This window comes from Tiliqua scincoides, chromosome 3, assembly GCF_035046505.1.
Source record: "Tiliqua scincoides isolate rTilSci1 chromosome 3, rTilSci1.hap2, whole genome shotgun sequence".
Classification (NCBI taxonomy): Eukaryota; Metazoa; Chordata; class Lepidosauria; order Squamata; family Scincidae; genus Tiliqua; species Tiliqua scincoides.
The window spans coordinates 151567216-151587396 of record NC_089823.1 but is presented as its reverse complement, the minus strand read 5'-3'; the positions used below and the strand labels follow the sequence as shown (position 1 = coordinate 151587396).

At 41.7% G+C, this 20181-nt stretch overlaps 1 protein-coding gene across 2 annotated transcripts in view; it reads right to left on the bottom strand.

Moving 5' to 3' along the window:
- LOC136643673 (hexokinase HKDC1) overlaps positions 1–20181 on the bottom strand; it is a 47127-nt gene that overhangs the window by 10140 nt on the left and 16806 nt on the right. Inside the window, exons 5-18 of one of the 2 annotated variants that reach the window (XM_066618894.1) lie at positions 18830–18925; positions 17438–17537; positions 16432–16615; positions 15380–15535; positions 14315–14548; positions 12850–13154; positions 11805–11953; positions 11593–11712; positions 10984–11079; positions 10178–10277; positions 6695–6878; positions 5655–5810; positions 3261–3494; positions 1307–1474 (exon numbers count right to left, since the gene is read on the bottom strand). In XM_066618894.1, the coding sequence (XP_066474991.1) occupies positions 1327–1474; positions 3261–3494; positions 5655–5810; positions 6695–6878; positions 10178–10277; positions 10984–11079; positions 11593–11712; positions 11805–11953; positions 12850–13154; positions 14315–14548; positions 15380–15535; positions 16432–16615; positions 17438–17537; positions 18830–18925 (2262 nt within the window). In that variant the 3' untranslated portion in view covers positions 1307–1326. Of the gene's footprint in view, positions 1–864; positions 1475–3260; positions 3495–5654; positions 5811–6694; positions 6879–10177; positions 10278–10983; positions 11080–11592; positions 11713–11804; positions 11954–12849; positions 13155–14314; positions 14549–15379; positions 15536–16431; positions 16616–17437; positions 17538–18829; positions 18926–20181 lie in introns of those variants that run through there. The other variant, XM_066618893.1, reaches the window with a different exon arrangement.

The following is a 20181-nucleotide window of genomic DNA, read 5'->3' as shown; positions in this document are numbered from 1 at the left end:
GGGGATTGGACGAGTTTCTGGAGGAAAAATCCATTATGGGGTACAAGCGATGATGTGTATGCGCAACCTCCTGATTTTAGGAATGGGTTAAGTCAGAATGCCAGATGTAGGGGAGAGCACCAGGATGAGGTCTCTTGTTACCTGGTGTGCTCCCTGGGGCATTTGGTGGGCCGCTGTGAGATACAGGAAGCTGGACTAGATGGGCCTATGGCCTGATCCAGTGGGGCTGTTCTTATGTTCTTATGTTCTTATAATCTAGGGTAGAAAGAACCAAAAATCATTTTCAGATTCATTCAGTTTTATGTGTTATGTGCGTTGCCTTTATCATATGACTGTAAAAGGCGCCACTGATTTTCTTTTGAATAAAAAAATAGACATGTGAACAGGAGCAGAGCTATGTGGTTCAATTTCTACTAATACCCCCTCTCCAAAAGTAGAATATGGCATGGGATAACTACAGTGATACCACACTTATATTTTGTGGTTTCTGGAATCTTATGTGACTTTTTGGCACACAAATAGGCAGAGAATTAGAGAAGGCTCAGGTGCATGTCATACATGCTTCAACTACTTGGCTATCTAAAGAATAAAAGCAGCATAGTCTGATCTTTTTTATGCAGAGGACGTGCCCTTAACATTACAGTATTTTCATGAGACTGCACAAGTTACATTCTAATTAGTATAACTTGCTTTTTGTATTCCATATCCATGTCACCAAACACGGCATCTACTATGGAACTGACACATCTCAAACATCATCAACAGTAACAAATGTAAGTGAAACAAGATATACTAAATAATTCACTAAAGAGTACATTTTCTTGGAAAAAGAAGATTAATTTATTTCATTTTGCACATCAGTAATTTTGTTTTCTTTTAAAAAACAAACAATAAAGAAGTCAGTGATGGGCTACACAAAACATCCCACATACTTCAGTTATCCAAGTTAAGACAACAAACACAGTACAAGGGCCATTTAAAATGAATGAGAAATGTACTGAATGGGAAAATGGAGATTATAAATATATTTTAAAAAGCAGATTTCTTGAAAAAACTGTTTTGAGACTTGACTGTTCTGCATTATGAACAGTGTTAGATACAGCACAGAAATATCAAGTATATTTTATATCATAAGGCAACTTAGAACAACCTATGATCTGACTGGCCAAACATATCAATTTTGGAAAACTAAACTTCTTTCTGCTGGTGCAGCTAGACTTCTGGTCATTAGAAGTGAGGACCACTTTAGAAGATCTACCACCTCAACTTTTTACCAGATCTTTCACAACAAATCTCTACCACATACGTGTATGGTTGTATGGTTACTTAATGGTCTTCAGGAACTTTATGCATTCGTTTTGCAACAGCAGTAATTAAGGCAGCTCCCTTTCCACTCCCATCTTCGGATAGCATGAATGTCACATCACACTGAGGTGCCAGTTCTTTCACTGTTTCTTGTAAGATCCGAGAAAAACTAATATGCAAAACAAACAGATTTTGATATATGTGATGTTTTATATACTGCAAATTGAACACATAATAAATGTCAATTTTTATAGGAGGTGGAGTTATATAGTGGGAGGACTTCTATTTTACAAAGTCCAGGATGGGGGATGTTACTGCACATTGTATCTCCTGCAGGATCCCTATCAGGGAGAGCCAAGCTATCCAGTTTCAAGGGCAGGTTTTGTTTTTCCATCACCACTTTTCCCCACAGGAGTGAACAGCCTGGTGAACAGAAAGCCCAAGACCATTGGACACCTGAGGTGTCCAAATGCCATCCTGCCTAACCTGATGCCCTTTTCCTCACCACTGCACCTGCCCCTCCACTTCCTCTTTCTCCAGCATGGAACAAACTACTCCAATTCTTCCTCCTCAACACACAGGATTGCTCAGAAGAACCCACTTGAAACAGAACCTGCACGGAGAACGGTTCTGGGACTCCACCTCTCCCAGTTCACTTGGCTACTTTCCTAAGTACCAGATGGGTGGGGACAGGGAGAGGTAGTCACATAAGTTAATCCTCCGCCCCCCCCCCATTCAACAGCAGCACACTTCAGGGAGTGAATCAGAGCACTGACTAGAGCAGCTCTGCTGGCGGTGGGCTGGGTGGGACAGCAGAGAAGCATGAAGTGCAGGGCACCCTTTGTCAGTTTGCCACCCTCCATACTCAGACATGAGTCTTTCAGTTGGCTTTATAGAAAGGCCAGCTCTGAACTCTGAGAAGGTGACATTCCTCTGGCTAAAAGAAGAGACTGGTATATGGTATAAGTATAAAGAAATAGCAGCTTGCAGATTTGGTCAGGCAGAAACAGAGGGTGAGTGAGCTAAGGGATGACTACAGTAGTAGTGCCAGGTTGCATTATGGAATGACTACAAGTATCCCCACATTGTTGCCAGTTTACCTGACTGGTTGGGAGCTGGCCAGATCTGGGGTTTCTTCTGGGCTCAAAAAGTCCACGAAGAACAGGCCAGTTGGTCAGGTAAGAGAGAGGAGGAAGGAGGACCAATGTCAGACGTGTCCTTTTACCTTCCCCCACTCCATTCTGGCCAATCACACCTTGAAAGGCACATTCCACTGTCCACATCACTCTGCTGCTGTTCACCATAAGTAGGGTCCTGAGAGGCTTCAGGTGGGCCCTCAAGGACACTTCCACCCTTGGCCAATGCCTGACCTGACTGACCTCTGACACCTCTGTTTTTAAAGAAAGTACATTTTGTTTAAAGGTTAATTTTTGAGGTTTTTAAGCATTTATTTACTTGGGCTATACATGTTGCTTGAAAATTCTTGGTATTATAAGGCAAGATTGAATAAACAAATACCACTGAAAGCAGATTTTTCTTCAGTCATTTAGCTTTATGTTTAAGTGCTAATAAGTGTAGTTGGTTAACTGTTTTAATGAATGGCAATGTCTGGTTTCCACACTCTTTATTCCCATCAACTACCATAATACACAGCATAACACTGCTTCCTTTAATGCTGATTCATTACAGCATGCCATGCCCCACTGTGACGGACAGCTATTGTAGTCAATGAAAGCATTGCGTTCTGGATAGCATGGAGCAAATCAAGGCCAGTTTCCTGCCTCATCATGACAATGTCTCCTATAGCACTGTTTCACACACAACACTCCACTTTCCAGTAATACATCCCCTGTGTTATGGAAGGTATTGTTGTAAATCCCTAAAAAAATATTCAATTTATCTTCCCAAAAAATGTACTCAATACCAGAAGGAAAAACAGTGGTGCCAGTACTCACTGTGGATGTAGTTTGTATAAGGTGCCATCAACACCAACAGTAGTCTTCAGGTGCTCAAGATTTCTGTTGTCCCGGATCTTCTCTACTACAGCAGCCAGTCCGGCACCACAGAGTTGGGCTGCTCTCTTAGAAACAGAGCCACACACCTCCTTGACAACAATACTGTCATCACAAGTGCTGTCAAGTCCAAGCTGTTGCAGGATTCTTCTCACCTGAAGCAGGGCAAGCCGGTCACTGCACTCAGCCAAAACACAATTGACATGTATGATTAGGATGCAGCTCTTGGCAGAAGGAGCTGAAGGTAGCATGGATATATAAGGGGGGGGGGGGATCTCTTGCAGTTCCCTTAGGCACACCCAGTTAGCACTAACCCCTGACACCTGCAGCCATATTTCTTCTTTAAATTACCAATTTTATAGAATAAAAGAATCTCACCAATAAGCAACCACAGCCTAACTAGACACAAACAGAATTCCGGTGGCACGTGTATTAGCACACCACCGGTGTTTACCCTGCCCCCTCACGAGACACAGGAAGGGCCAGCCTCGCAGCCAATTGGCTGGGGGCTAATTGGTCTGGGGCCACGTGCAGGCTGCTCAGAGAAGCCCGCACAGTCGGGACCAGGCAGCGGTCACCCACCCGCCCACTCTTTGGCAGTCCGAGACTAGCTGGTCGCCTTCTGGGGCCGGGTAGGAATTTTTGCCATCAGCCTAATTGGCACATCGGTTGGTGGTTTTTTGCCTACCCCGGACTGTGGAGTTAGGGGCGGAATGGGGGTTTCCCATAGGTCTTCTTGGTCACTTTAGGCAGGTGTCGTGCGGGTTTTGGGTAGGTAAGGTCATATCGGTGTACACCGCAGGGTGGCAAGGGCAGGGTGGACTCCACGCTTGGTCATGCTGGCATTCCCGGCTGGGTGACGCAGGCTGGATGAACCTCAGCCTGGTGGTAAAGGCGCACTGCGGGTTCGCTCATGTGGCCTGAGCTAGCCTGCCACCCTGCCCCTTCGGGGTGACAATGAAGGGGGCGGCAGGCTTGTACTGACGCTGCCCGGAGTCTGGTGTGGTCGCCCAAATCACTATCAACACCAAATCACAGAACCAGGTCACCCAAATCACAGAACCAGGGGACATCCACTAAAATTGAGTGTTGGGAGGGTTAGGACAGACAAAAGAAAATATTTCTTTACTCAGCGTGTGGTCGGTCTGTGGAACTCCTTGCCACAGGATGTGGTGCTGGCATCTAGCCTAGACGCCTTTAAAAGGGGATTGGACAAGTTTCTGGAGGAAAAATCCATTATGGGGTACAAGCCATGATGTGTATGCGCAACCTCCTGATTTTAGAAATGGGTTATGTCAGAATGCCAGATGCAGGGGAGGGCACCAGGATGAGGTCTCTTGTTATCTGGTGTGCTCCCTGGGGCATTTGGTGGGCCGCTGTGAGATACAGGAAGCTGGACTAGATGGGCCTATGGCCTGATCCAGTGGGGCTGTTCTTATGTTCTTACTATAGAGGGAAGTAGACAGGCAGCTCCGTTTCCCCTATGTAGAACCCGCATGACTTATTTGCTAGGCCCTGTTGCAATCTGAAGTATATTTAAATAGTTAATAAATTGGCCCTTTGTACCATATACCTTTGCCTGTGTCTTTATTGGGGGGTGCTGGGTAATTAAGATGCAGAGTTTTCTTCCAGAGCAGATGACAAAGGTCCAACATCAGTCAATCAATCAACCAACAGTATTTATATACCGCTTTTCAACTAAAAGTTCACAAAGCGGTTTACAGAGAAAAATCAAATAACTAAATGGCTCCCTGTCCCAAAAGGGCTCACAATCGAAAAAGATGCAAATGAATACCAGCAGACAGCCACTAGAACAGACAGTGCTGGGGGTGAGGTGGGCCAGTTACTCTCCCCCTGCTAAAAAGAGGAGCACCCACTTGAAAAAGTGCCTCTTACCCAATTAGCAGGGGTAGGCATTTGTCTTTTTAGAAATGAGGCACTTTTCTTACCTCCCTTTACAGCAGTCTGAAAACATAGTTCAGCTTTGGGAGGGTGACTTCTAAATATTATAGTACCACTTCTGTCTCATGGATAGTACCTTATGTTGGTTCCAAAGCCAGTTTGAGATTAAACTACTGTACTGCTATTTGCAATGACAGGGGTGAAACCTCCTCCCTCCCCCCAAAAAACTGAAGAGGATTAAACTGCAGATACTCCTGGGCAAGGGTTTAGTCACCTGACCCAATAATAATTATTTCTTGATCTTACTATTTTCTTATGGTATATCAAGCATTTTAAGCATTGTCCCATCAACTGCTTTGTAAGGTGGACAGTATATGCACAAAAGTGGCAGTCAGTGGAACGAAGACACACCATGAGTACAACCAATTATTTTACCTTTCAATCTGAGACAGAAATTTGGTTTCAAATATTCCTCGTCTTCTGAGGGATTCTGAAATCTGACCTCTGAAGAGAAGTCCTTGCTTGGTCAAGTCTATCAAGATCTGTCTTACTATTTCACCCAAATACATTCCACTGGTCATTTTTTCATATCTTTAAACAAAAAGAAAAGTATTTGGTTTGTAGTAGCATTGAACATATAGTTGGTTCTGTAATACACATCCTGTTAAACAGTGCCCAGGACTTTAGTTAGTTTTAATACAGTTCTCTTAAAAAATACAGTAATAATAAACACCAAACTCACAGTGGCTAATCAACAAACCAAGCATCCAATATCATAGTAGCTATAACAAAAATATGACAATTCATATATATCAAAACATTTTCAGGGGCATGGACTGTACATGTTCACTGGGAGGGCATTCAGGGCAGAACCACACAATGAAAATCCCTGTAGAGCAGTGCAGTGGCAGTGAGTTCAAGCGGAAAAGTGACTGGTCATTGGAGCATACTGAACCTGTCCTCCCCCAACATCCCCTCCCCCAGCAGGCCTCCATCAACTGGTCTCCAAGACTGTAAAGAAACCCGATTGGGACTGAAAATATGGAGAAGGAGAAATGACAGGTGAAGAGGTTTAGCACCCTCCTTCACATCAACCACATTTCCACTTGAAATTTCCCCCCCCCACACACACACACACTCCACCACACACACACAAACACACATTTGAGGGCAAGGGTGTGGTGTCATCATGAGTAGTTTTCCCCTTAGACCCTTCTGGCAATGTGTCAAGTGGCAAATCTATTTCCCGAAGGAAGTGGAAAGTATTAATGACTGAAGATACACACTCCACAAAGCTCTGAGTCAACATAAGTTATGGAGAACAGCCCTGCTATTACACTGCAATTCTGATTATCTAGCACTCTGATTTCACCTCTACTCCCCCCTTCCCCATACACACACATACGTAGTTATCAAAGTTCACATATACTCCATTAGTTCCAACACATTGCAATTAAAAAAAACACCTGATTTACCTCTGTTTCCCAGGATTTAATGACCCCTCATCCACTTCTTTATCATATTTTGTTCTGAGATGATCTATGCAGCCATTGTCACCAAATCCTCCCCATTCTGTATTGATGCACATTCGGCCTTTATCTCCTTCTACAATTTCGATATTCTTCATATCTTCCATGTAGCACACATTACTTCCTGTCCCTGGAAGAAAACAAAAGTCTTGTGAAATTTCTTTGGTGTGACTGATAAAGTAGTTGAACAAGTGTTAAGAGAAGAATGAGGCCCATAAACGGGCAAATTTTCCCTGAAAAAAACATTAGTGTTAGTGGGAGTTGAACTTAAGTGCAAAAGAAGAAGGGCGTCCCTTTGGGGAGAAGGGCGGGATAGAAATAAAGTTTTATTATTATTAATAAAATAATATTATAAATTATAAAGTCTAAATTATAAAAGACTATGGCCACCAGTCTAGAAAACAACAACAAGTACATTGTTCAAGCATCAGCCCTGGAAAGTGATCGTTCTTGGACTTTTCCCTCCCATATAGGCAAAATTATTTCATTGCTGGCCATGAGTTCAAGGCCAGACTAGAAGAGATGACAAAAAATCCATAAATGCATCTCTACCTTATATTTCTGCAAATAGCAGCCATGGAGATCCTCATCCAGATCAGGACCAATTCATAAAGTGCTTACTGTTATAACCTTTCCCCTCACTATTTCCCTAATAAAAATCCCACCCCCTCACGTTGCTACTTGAAAATTACCTACATTTTCATGCAGAGCTTACTCATGTTATAATTGGAGTAAAATACATGCCTCATACACAAGGTGGCATACAACAACACTTTGTTGGTTTCCTTTCTCTGCTTATAGTACCAAAATCAATCCTTCCCATAACATCATTAACTCCCAAGATTCCTATTGAAGCTCACCACCAGATTCTTCCACCAGGCACAGCCAAAGTGTATTGAATTGGCAGGATAATGGGACAATCCAACCCCTCTCTAGCTTAATAGGTTAAGCTGTATCCTATACAATAATGTCCATGTCTAGCAGTAAAGGCTTCACAGAGATAGAGCGGATGTGCTGCTTGATCATTTCATGCCATTCTTTTAAAAAATTTTGTTGTTCATGTTTTAAACATTTATCATGTTTATTGACTTATGATCTCCACTTTGTGAAACTGTATTTTTAAAAGCAGCATATAAATAATAAATTACAGTAATTCATTGGTTTGAATGAGGTTATCACTGATGGGAAACAGCTCAAGAGCCAGACTGGCAGTGATCCTTTTCCTTTTCAGAATACTCATGAGACAGCACTACAAAAGTGTATGAAATACACATACACAGAGAGGCTCATCACTTCTTTCTGCAAAAGCTAAGCCATTTCTGCCCAACAATGGATATATGCAACAGGAATCAAATGTGTACACCTATGGGCTGGACAGAAATGAGTTTCAAATGTGAGCAATCTTTTTTTTACCATACCTGAATTAAAATTTGATTTTAAATTTTAAAAGGCCATCAAGGCTTGGATGCTTCTGGAGCTGGATCAGGCCCAATGGCCACCAGCAGGCAATCCCTGCCATAAACCACTTTCTCTGCAAAACTGAGGTCAAGGAGATCGATTCTGAATTCATGGTGCTGCGTTGAGTCAAACAAGCTGCTGATCTGACTTATAATATTGTCAGTCCTTCATCCTGATACCAGAGACTCATTAATTAGAGACTATGAGATTGAAATCATGGGTTGTTAACAATACAAGCCTTTTACAGAGCTGGTGTAGCATGGTGGTAGAGTCTGAGTTGCAAAACAAGAACTTCCTTGGTTCAAATTCAAATGCCATAAATTCTTACTAGGTAGCCTTAGACAAAAGTCTCTTGGCCTCAGCTCCCCAGCTATGATATGAAGACAAGACTTACTTATCTGCCAGGGTTCCAGTAAGGGCAACACCGAAATAATGCATCCAAAGTATTTTGCACACAGAGTGTGCTGTGCAAAGTAGTATTATTACTGGTAATCTCCCAGGGCTCTTTTCCAACAGTAGTCACAACTTATGATAAGAATTAACAACTGATGAACCTTATTTTCTGGCATCCATAGATCATTTTTTAACCCATACTTATTTTTCTCTATCTCAGTGCTTATCTTTGCTGATGGCCTATCAAGTCAACCAGAGTCAGCCTGCCCACAATGCCAACTGAAAGACTCCTATCAAGCAAGGACTGGGTCAATGGTAGCCCACTTCAGCTTCGCTGGAAGAAGGGAGGAAAAAAAAGCTGCAGCTGCCTCTATCACCTTCTTTCCCTACCTACCCAACTGCTTAAAAAAGAAGTCAAATGGGCAAGGAAACGTGAAGGGACAGGAATCTGGAGTGATATTTGGATCTCCTTCCTCTGTGCCTATGCTATGTAAAATAGTGGCACTTGCTGGTGACAGATTGTGGAACATCTCTTTCCTTGCTCACACCCAGCTGCTTTCCTAAGGAGACTGTAGCAGGTGCATATGCACAAGAGTTTGGAGTGGCAGAATTTGCAGTGGCCATTAGGCTTAGACTTGGCCTGAAGTCAGCTCACATTCCCTTTCTACAGGAATTCAATCATGTACACATGGAGCCTATTTATCCGTGTTAGTTCCGTTAGTTCCGTTCCGTGACTTGGTGCGATTAACAAAAAACGTGTTGTGCTAAATTCCATAGAGTTACGCAAATATGCTGCAACCTGACACTTATGGATGGAAGGAAACTAAGGCAGCTGTTATCAATCCCCTCCGCTCCACACTCAGCCCTCCCCGTTGCCAGCTGTCTGGCTTCTTTCACATGGGCAGCTGATCTTTTAAGAGTCCAGCCCTATGCATTTCTACTCAGAAGTAATGCCCCATTGTAGTCAATGGGGCTTACTCCCGGGAAAGTGCTGAGAGGATTGTAGGCTATATTTCATGCTTTGCTTGGTGGGAAGGCTTGCTTGTGTCGGTGATAGCCTGCACCATGGGGGGGGGGTTGCTTGTGTTGGTGATTGCCTGTACCATCTCAATGGGGGAGGGGAATTTGGCAAACACTTCCTGGGTTTTTTAAAGCAATCGCCTCTGTTGCTACCACACCTGCCCCTGTGTGAGTGAGTGAGTGAGTGAGTGAGTGAGTGAGAGCTCCACCTTGCTGCACGTGTTCTGACTACAGAGATTTTCAGCCCCCCCCCTTCCCCTCTTCAGCCTCTTTGCTGGCTCAGGGGCTCCAAGAGTGTTACTGTTCCTTTGCAAGAGGAACCTCTTCCAGGGCTATTTCCCTGCCTGGGTGAGGCAGAGCCTTTTTGCAGTGTTTTGGGCTGCCTGGAAATGGATGGAGATGCCAGCAAAGGAGGCAAACATGTGTGTGACTTTCAGTTCCCTCACCCCAAATCCACAGATAAAAAATCTGTGGATAAATAGGCTGCACCTGTATTTTCATTGCCAGATACACTGGAATACACTTCCACAGCATGTGATTGCAGATTATTGTTTTTACCTGCAATAAGTCCAATTTCACAATTTGGGTCTTCATAACCACATGTCATCATTGTCCCAACAGTATCATTGACCACTGCTACAATATCCAAATCAAATTCCTGCAACAGAAAACTCATTAAGTGAATATGTTGGGATTCTGTACGAATCCTGTAGGATTCCTGTAGGTAGGATTCTTCGATGCATCAGATGAAATGGGGTGGACAATTTGTTCTGCACCAAGGATGATCTATACAAAAAATGAACCATAAGCCCAAGGATATGCTCATTTCTGTATTTATTCACATGTAATTTAAATCATTGGTGTGGTATTTTGAATATCCTATTACAGTATTGTTCTGAAACTGGTAACTTTGTAGTTCCAGTCATAAGGTGCAACAGAGGAGAAAGGACAAAGTTATCCAAAGAGACCTTTGAACATTGGTATTCCACCCTTCCCCACACTTCCCTAATATGCTTTCTGTCCTGGTTTCTGGTCCTGCACCAATGTTTTTAATCACATCTTCAATCTTTTCCTTACAGACATGATGCCTAATCATTTACAATTAAAAAACAATGCATGGAATTCTTACTGTCCTACAATGTATTCAGTTCCTTCTCAATGTACTTAGATACTTTGCTTGTTCTGAGATAGAACATGATGATGAGTACCTTATTTATCTAGACATTGAATGCAACCAAAATGCTTGGAAAATTAGAAGTTCTCTTATAAAAATTTTCCAAAACGGACTACACTGAAATGGGGATATCTTTCAAAGAGGCTTTGTCCTCATTCCTACTGAAACTAAGGGGCTCTACTATACTTACATTCCTTCGTTTAATTGCTTCTCTTAGCATATCCACAACATCTTCTCCTTCACAGTCAGTTGCCTTGAAACCCTTTGTCCAACCAACAAGAGCTCCCTAGAATGAACAGTAGTAAAAATGATGACTGAAAAATATTTACCAATATGAGATAAGATACATGGATTCCACTTTTAAGAGTGGAAGCTTCATATATTTCATATACTGTACAGTACTTCATGTTTAAAACAAAAGTTTAAATACCCAAATGTTGCTTCCTGCCACTGCCAAAGGATGACGCATGCAATGGCAGAAAAGGGTGCTGTATTAATACACCTTACAGTCCAATCCTATGCTGTTTGCCCACCCCATGGTACAATGGTGCTGAAGGAGCCAAGTGTTCCTTCCCGTGGGACCAAAGAGGCAGGTCTCCTCGGGGTAAGAGAATTCCTGTCTCCTTACCTTGTGTTCGGACCAAGCAGCCCCTATAGGTCTACTCGGATCTGCACCAGCTTAATAGCCAACACAGATCTGAGCAGCCCATGTAGGCCTGGGATAACCTTCCACAAACAAAGTTCTATCCAAACTAAACCAAATTGCAGGGGGAAACAAAGACAACATCCTTTATCTTACCTTATCAATGCTTGCCTGCCTGCAGGGAAAAGAAAAAGTAAATCCAAGAGGAAGTCGAGCACCCTTAATGCCCATATACTCCAAAAAGTCTGCAATGCACTGGACAATGTGATCGAAGAGCTGGGAAAAAGAAAGGCAAGATTTTAAACCAATATTTTGGGTGGAACTTAGATCAACAAGAATAATGAAAGAACTGGTTTGTTTGGACATACCTCTTCCCCTGTGCCTTGCATGATTTCCAAAGGAATGGCAAAGATTTTATTGTACATTCGGACAGATCTGCTTCTTCCACTTCTGATTTTTACAAGCAAAACTCTGAAATTTGTTCCCCCAAGATCAAGGGCAAGGAATTTTCCTTTTTCTGCCACAGAATAAGAATTCAGATTTTACTGAAGTTCTACTCAACAAGCAAATTTTTTAAAAAGCGTTACACAGGAGTTCCTTTAATCATGAAAAATCCTTCATCTTATTTAAATACAATATTATTTTTATGCCAAATATATCCTAACATCTGACAAAGTTTCCCACCTACAAATCTTAAGACTAATAAACAAAGAATTTGTAGAAGTACTGAAGGAAAAGTGAGGCAATCTTAAAAGGGAAAAAACCCACAACTGCAGTGAATTACAAGGAAACTTGAGGGGCAGGTACTATTAAACAAAATTATTGCACCTCTGATGATCCGGCACATTAGGTCAAAAATATGATTCAATATGTTTTTTTTCTATTTCACTGTGTTTTCTCTTTCTTTTTCCTTTATTATTTTAAATAAATGAAAAAAATTGATTCAAAGGACTTGTGCTGGAATATTCATCTTTTACTGCAGTGGTTCCCAATCTGTGCACCACAACACCCAGAGCACCACAGCACATTCAGAGGCATCACGTTGCCTCTTCACTGTGGTTCACCAGGCTGAGATTGCACAAAATCTTGTGATATCTCATGCAATGGCTCTGTGATAAAGAGGGCTGCAGTAGTGGTAAGTCTGGGGACTGCTGCTGTACTGTATCTCAGTGGTGAAGCTTTGCCTCAAAAAATGCACGTATTAGGGAAAAGGGAGGGACAGGACCCTCCCATAAGCTTTACTAGCAATCACTCTGACAATTTGTTATCTGGAGAAAGTCCTCATAAAAATCTGTTCCACACCAGCTTCTCAAGGACCTTAATAATTTTTGATAACTGAAAAGCCAAAACAAACTTTCAGAGCAAGCATGTTACTGAATATGCTAAATGACATGGCCTTTTACAGGCTCCTACCTGTTCCATCTGGAGTCCCACAGACAAATGTCGGAAGCATTTTCACAGTGGCTGTTGGCTGCATTTCTTTCTTCAAGCCATACTCTAGTTCTGCCCTCATTTTGTTTTTGACATCTATGAGGTTCTCCTTGGTTAATCTGAAGTAGGTCAAGACCTCATCTATCTGCTTGCGCTGAGATAGCAGCCTATATGCCACTGCAGTGACCATCGCAGCCCCTTTCCCACTGCCGCTCTCAGAGAGCAGAAACCGAACGTCGCAGTTTGGGACTAGCCTTCGAACCACTTTATGGAGACGCTTAGCATACCTGGAAGCAAAAACACTTTAAGACTCTGCAAATATTAGGTGCATAATTTACACATTGTAAATACAAATGATAATCCACCCCTCCATTCTACATTGTCTCCTTCCTTATGTCATGAAAATTTTCTAGAAAATTCCTTAGAAAAAGAGAGAATTCTTTGGATTATGCCACGTAAAGATGCCTCCCATGTTATGAACACAAGAAGAGACACAATGGCTGTGCTAGAGGTTCAGTTTGGAGATGTCCAAAGCCTGAGAATATCTTTGTAGACTTGCTTTGTAGGCTAGCTTTTAAGAGATTGAGCATTTAGATATATGTTTAGTCTTCTTTGGCATGAATATTCAATATTTGTCATTTTCAAGGTACAGCTCATTATCGATCCCAAAACTCTAGGATTAGAGTTAGGCTAGGCTACAATTTGAAACTAGTAAATTAAATTTTATAGCCCAACCAAGGATTGCCCCAAGCATTGCTCCTTCATTGATTTTAAACCAACTTGATCAGGTTGAAGATTTCTTAACTCCCTGCCAACTCTTAAGTTCCATCTTGGCACCTCATAATGAGCAATTTTACACAAGCATGAGTCTTTACTGGTTGATTTTGAAGGCCTCTCTAGCTCAACATTCTGTCAAATGTCTGAACACTGGTCAGCTAAACATAATTGGGTAACCTCATGAACAGGGCAAAAAACTAATAGCCATGCCTTCTGTTTGACTCCAACAACTGTAATCAGAAATACACTGATTGATTATGAACATGAAAGCAACACATAGTTATTATGGTTAATAGGCATAATAATAGTTATATTATTATTATTATTAATATATTAATAATATTATTATATTAATAATAATTAATTATATTAATTAATTATATATTAATAAATTAATAATAATAACCAATAATAATATGGTTAATAGGCATAGGTTAATCCTGCTGGTCTCACTGCCAGGCAGCAGGTGTTCAGGGGTCTCACACACACCATCAGACACCACCTCAAGTACCACTGATGGTACCTGTACCACTGGTTGAGAAACACTGTGCTAGGAGACATTTGTGCCCAAATTAGCAAAATGCCTGATGAAGGTGAGCAATTGCGTTTTTACTCTCGAGGAGAGGTGTCAATTCTACTTCGTATAATAAGTTACTAAACCTAGACTTACTGAGGGTGTGTCTTATAGAGTGTTCCATCCATTCCAACGGTTGTTCGGAGTCTTGTCAATTTCTTATTTTCACGAAGACGAGTCAGTATTGCTGCTAAGGCTGCAGCACAGAGGTTTGCTGAGCGGAATGAAACAATAGTGCAGACATGCTGAACGGCAATACAATCATCTTCAGATGGGCTCAGACCCAGTTCTGTCAGAATCTCCTTAGTATTGCTCAGGCCTTCTTTATATCTAACCCAAAACAATGTAATCAGAAACATGCCAAGAGATGCCATTTCAGGTTTTGAAGAGGGGGAAGGAGAATCATTTGTTTCCTTTGCCTATAGAACCAGTGTGTCCCTCCTGAAAAGTGACTGTACATGACCTGAAATATGAGGTGACATGAGGGGGGACAAGAACAAGTTTTCTTAACTCTGTGTGCGATGCAACTCGCATGGCAACATTGTGGGATGGGCCACATGGGCCCTTGCAAGATGCTGGGACTATGCCCCAGCAAGGCCCCACCACTACATCCCTGACTGGCCAAGGGTGGGGAAAGTAGGCAGAAGTGCCTACACAGATCTCACATAGTCATGTCTTCCTCCCCTATCCAACTGGATTGTTCTCAGTGATGCTCTGTGCACAGATTGTCCCTGCAAGCAAGCCAAGACTGCTTGCTTGCAGGGACAATCTCCTCCTCTTCTTCTGCACTTCAAGAATTGCCCCACCCACAACCATCCACAATCCCAACCCTAGTAAGCAAATGAATTGGAATGTAGGAAGCAAAACTTATGCAGGGATGAGGGAAGGAATGAGAGGGATGCCACACCTTCCTAGGGAGACATAGGGGATGGAGCATGTATACACATGGGCCCCAAAACATCAAATGCCCCAGAGTCTGGCACAACCTGCCTCTACCCTAGTTTGACCTTTGCTTGCACCCTGGGCTGTCGAAGGCTTCTGTGAGGCTTCTGTGGAGACAGCCGAAGCTGCTGACAACCAGCTTCAACACACACAGAGATTACAGCAAAATGGAAGCACTGATAAAAAAAGAACCCTATCAGATGAACAACTACTTCTTACTTTTCCATAGCAGCTACATGTTTTGTCTCAATCTTGCTCTTAGTACAAAGTGCTGTTGACAATTTTCCATTGAAAAGCAAGCCTTCCCTTGTCATTTTCAGAATAATAAGTCTTACGAGTTCTCCTAAGTATAATCCACTAATCATTTTCTCAAACCTGTAATGAAACAAAAACAGTAATAAAACAATGCCAGGATACCTAAATGAATATACAGTAACTTAACTTACAAATCATTAATGATACTATACAGCATAGATACATGCAATATATTTTAGTAGAAAAGGAAAACATGTCAGTAGTGACCTGCTTTTCAAAAATGCTAAATGGTTTATTGGTGGCCACTGGAAAAACGAGTTTTTGTCTGCTGCCTGATGCCACCCCTCCTTCAAAGCCTCTCATTTCACTCCTTCTTTAAGTGGTTATTTTCTGAAAACATGAAGTGCAATTCTTTCTGTTTCATTTAAAGGGGCAGCACAAGGAACAAGAGAGGCAATGGGCTAGAGAAGTGCTTCTTCCTAATGCTGAGTTTAAAGGGATCATAGATCAGTGTGGCTCCATCTGCAGTGGGCTGGACGGGGGTGGCAGCAGACTCAGGGTAAGCACCACAAATCTGTTATCACCCCCCCCCCCCCGTCACCCACATTTGATGTAAGCTGCATCCTCCACTTTGTGGATGGGTCAGCTCCAGCCATACACAGCAGATACACATCTTAGAATGGTGTGCTTCTTCAGATAATTAACCTGCAACTTCCTTTTGGGGAGTTGGATCATGTTGGGTTCTCTGCTCTTTCCAGGTGGGACAGTAACTCTCTCCAAACACAGCGCTCATCTACCACTTCTGAATGTGTTTGCCCCTGAACTTGTCCAGTTCTCTTTCTGTTCCAAAATATTTCATGGTTTTTTTAAAGACTATATACCTGCCTAATTAGTGCCCAGCGGCATCTACTGCAGCATATTGGTTGAGAGGTCAAACTGCTTCCTAATTGCTGGCTAAAGAAGAATAGTCACATTACTATAAAGATGCCTTGTACCAAATCAAGCACATAACTTACAGTTGTTTTCCAGGATTAATAGAGCCCAAGTCAATCTCCTTGTCAAAATCTGTCCTGATATCATCCAGTGATGCATCATCTCCAAACGCTCCCCATTCGGTGTTAATGCACATCTTTCCTTCATCACCTTCCACTAGGTCTATATTGCTCATTTCTTCCATGTAGCAAGCATTTGTGCCTGTTCCTGTATCCATCAGATTCCGTTTGCAGAGAGGAAAAAAGTGGTTTATACAACTGCATAGTTCCAAAAAACTACTTAGTATGGATCTGTGTTTTTCCCAAGACAAACAATTTTTTTGCCTCTGTTTTGTGAAATCCAGTCGCAAGGTACTTCTGGTTACAATTGAAGAACACTAACTTAAACCAAGCTGCCCTTGCTTTTTATATAGGGGTGTAGTGGTACATTTTGAAGTGCAGGAACTCATCATTACATTCCCTATAACCAATGGCGCACTAAAACTGTGCAACAAAAACAAATCAACTTTACTTTCTTCAGTGGAGTGTTTTCTTCTCCAGCTATTTACTTTCTACTTTGAAATTTATCATATTTCATTTAAAGATACAATTCATTTCATCCCAAACACTTGGAGTGGTTGCAATATTTTAAAACAAGTGTTTAAAAATTGAAAAATGGGACTAAAAATATTCCAAGTAAACAAAAGAGTGCTAGCCTATGTATTTTTACTCAGGAGTAAGTCCAACTGTATTCAATAGATGCTGCTCCTAGGTCAATTTGTACAGTATTTCAACTTCAGCATAACATCAACTACATACTGTCTCCCACATGGTACTTGGGAAAGATAATGGACTAAACATTAACATATGCTAATATTAACTCCCTAGACAGTTTGCCTCCTGCAGAGCCTGATGCTTCTTCTCTGTTGAAATCCTTTAAAAATAGTTTCAAAGGCAACATCTAAATGCTCCTGATGATGATTTCACCCAGCCACTCCTCTCCCCTTCCCTCTGATTGCACCCCTCTTCTTATAAAATGATATAGAATTACCAATGATTACACCAACTTCGCACCGCTGATCATCATATCCGCAAGTCATCATTGTCCCCACTGTGTCATTTACTAAAGCCAAGACATCTACATCAATGTCCTAACAGAGCAAAGGCAAATCAGAAGTTAAAATGTGTTCTATTCAGATGCTTTGATATTATTGAAGCAATAATGTTTCAATGAAACATATGCATAAGTTTTTATGCAAAAAAATCCATCAAATCAAACACTCAATTAAGGTGAAATGACTTTCAAATAGTTACAAAAATTCAGTGGCATAGCTAGAGGGGATGCAAAGCACTAAGTCTTGCAGGGAGTCTCACTGTACCACATACACCTCCATTTTGCTCCCCCAGCCTGGAATGGGGAGCATCCAAAGGGGAGGGGGAGGGGCCCTTTGCATGCTGCAGTTGCAAGACTTAGTGCTTTGCACCCCCTCTAACTATGCCACTGCAAAAACTAAACTTTGGAAACAAATACATGGTTCTTCAACATAGTTATTAGCTAATTCACACCAAAAAGGACCATGTTACATGTAATGAAGTAATAATTTGTTATTGTCTTGATATAATACCAAGCACAGAAGAGCCCATTAGTCGCATTGCACCATGTAAAACTGAGTGGGAAATCATCAAAATCATCAATGTAGTATCAATCTGTGAATGAAATCAGGGCCCCTGGAACATGCTACCATTTATCAACAGAGTTTTCTATACAGGATCCTGGTCTTGCGCATTTAAGCTGACGTATCGAAGTAACCATGTAACTGAAAAATCATTTGATGCAACTGCTTGAAAAGTGTTTAGCAAATAGGATCTTGTATTTTTCGATTATATGGTGTTTAAAAATCCCTTAAATAAATTTACAAAATAATTAGAAATATATGGAGATACCAACAGAACTAGATTTGTGGAACCACACAAGGTTAGACCAAGGTATTTTCCTCCTCTAAGTTACCACAGCTCCTGATCGGACAGTGTGCCTCTGGATCAAGAACAATGAGTCACTGTTTAACTATTAAAAGAAATTAATCTGAAACAAATATTTATGGGCCTGGGCACACCCAAGTGAGAATGAAGTCCCCCACCCACTCACGTACTTCAATAGTCAGATCTGAGCCATGCACTGCAAAGGAATACACAACTAGATCTGGTTTTTTTAATGTTAATAATTAATTGTAAAATAAAATAATTCAATGGCCACTCCCATTTTCTTCAGTATAATAAGCCAATACTCCTCATAAACAATTTTGTGAAAGGATGAATAAGACAATCCCTGTTCATGCAGAGCTATGTTGATAGTGGAGTCTTATATGTACCCTAGAGCTACTAGATCAAGCACACATATTGTAATACAATCAAGAAATAGACCTCATCCCGACTCTGAACTTGCCTGGTGTTGCCTGAGGGCTTTTCGGAGACAGCTCACCACATCTGTTTGCTGTACTCCTCGGACTTTAAAATTTTTTGCCCAAGATAGCAGCACACCCTAAAAAAGAAAATTAATACCAATTATTAGAACTATTGTTGGGAGACATAATAAAAAGAGAAGAGTCTTGCCAACTATGTTAAAATGTCACTACAAGATTTACCTTTCTACAGCTTATTCCAATACCCTAGGAGTAAATATGGTCCAATGATGTTTTTTTCAGTACTCTGGGACCTCATATTATCCTTTCTGCCTATCTATTGCCCCAAGTGTAATGTACACCCTATGGTTCTACTTCCTGCCCCTTCACACCTTCAGCTTCTCCCTAATGTTCTAAACCAGGGGTCTCCAAACCCCCGCCTGGGGGCCAGATGCAGCCCTTGGAGAGCCTCTATTCGGCCCATGGCCAGCCTCTGATCCCCTGAGAGCCTCTGGCCCAGTTGACCAAACAGATCCAGAGTTGTGCTTGTGTGCGCTTTATTTCCTTGGTTATGTTGGTGCTTGAAGAAATCATGGACATTTGAGCCCATTCATTCGTTCATCTAATTTCCATCTCTAATGTATTTATTTCAATTTTACATTTAATTTTTTTTCGGCCCTTGACACTGTGCCAGATATTTGATGTGGCCCTTTGGCCGAAAAGTTTAGAGAGCCCTGTTCTAAACTATGGGTTTTACAAATCTCTTTTGCACTCAGAAGGCTTGCGACTCACTGAAAGAATGCACACTTTTGCAAAACTATACCTGTTGGTTAATCAGTTCTAGAACTCTCCATCATAGTACTACTGCTACTACTAATTAGCATTTGTGTAGTGTTCAAAGCTCTTCAGATGTATTATCTTGCTATCTTTACAACAGTCCTGTATAATAAGTTGTTATTATCCCCATTGTGCAGCTGAGGGGCTGAGCTGAGAGGGAGTGACTCTCTGAAGGCGACCTAGTGAGAATTCATGGCAGAGGCAAGATTTGAACTGGGGATGTCCTGATTCAGAGCTCCATCTCTTAGGGCCTGTGCTACACTAACTTTCGGAAGAAGCCATGGTTTTCTTTTTTCATGGGCCCACGATAATGTTTCACAAACCTGTTGCTTTTCAGTAGCTGCAACTACATAACTTTTGCTTCAGGAATCAACAACCATGAATATGCATTGCACCCTTTATAAAAATCATGGTACCGTTTTGTGCGTGTCTACTCAGTATGCCCCTTTGAGTTTGATGGAACTGACTCCCAGGTTAGTGTGCACAGGATTGCTGTCTCAGTGCCTCTGTTCTTGTAAGACAATCTTGGCATACTACTATAGCCACACTCCTGTAATGG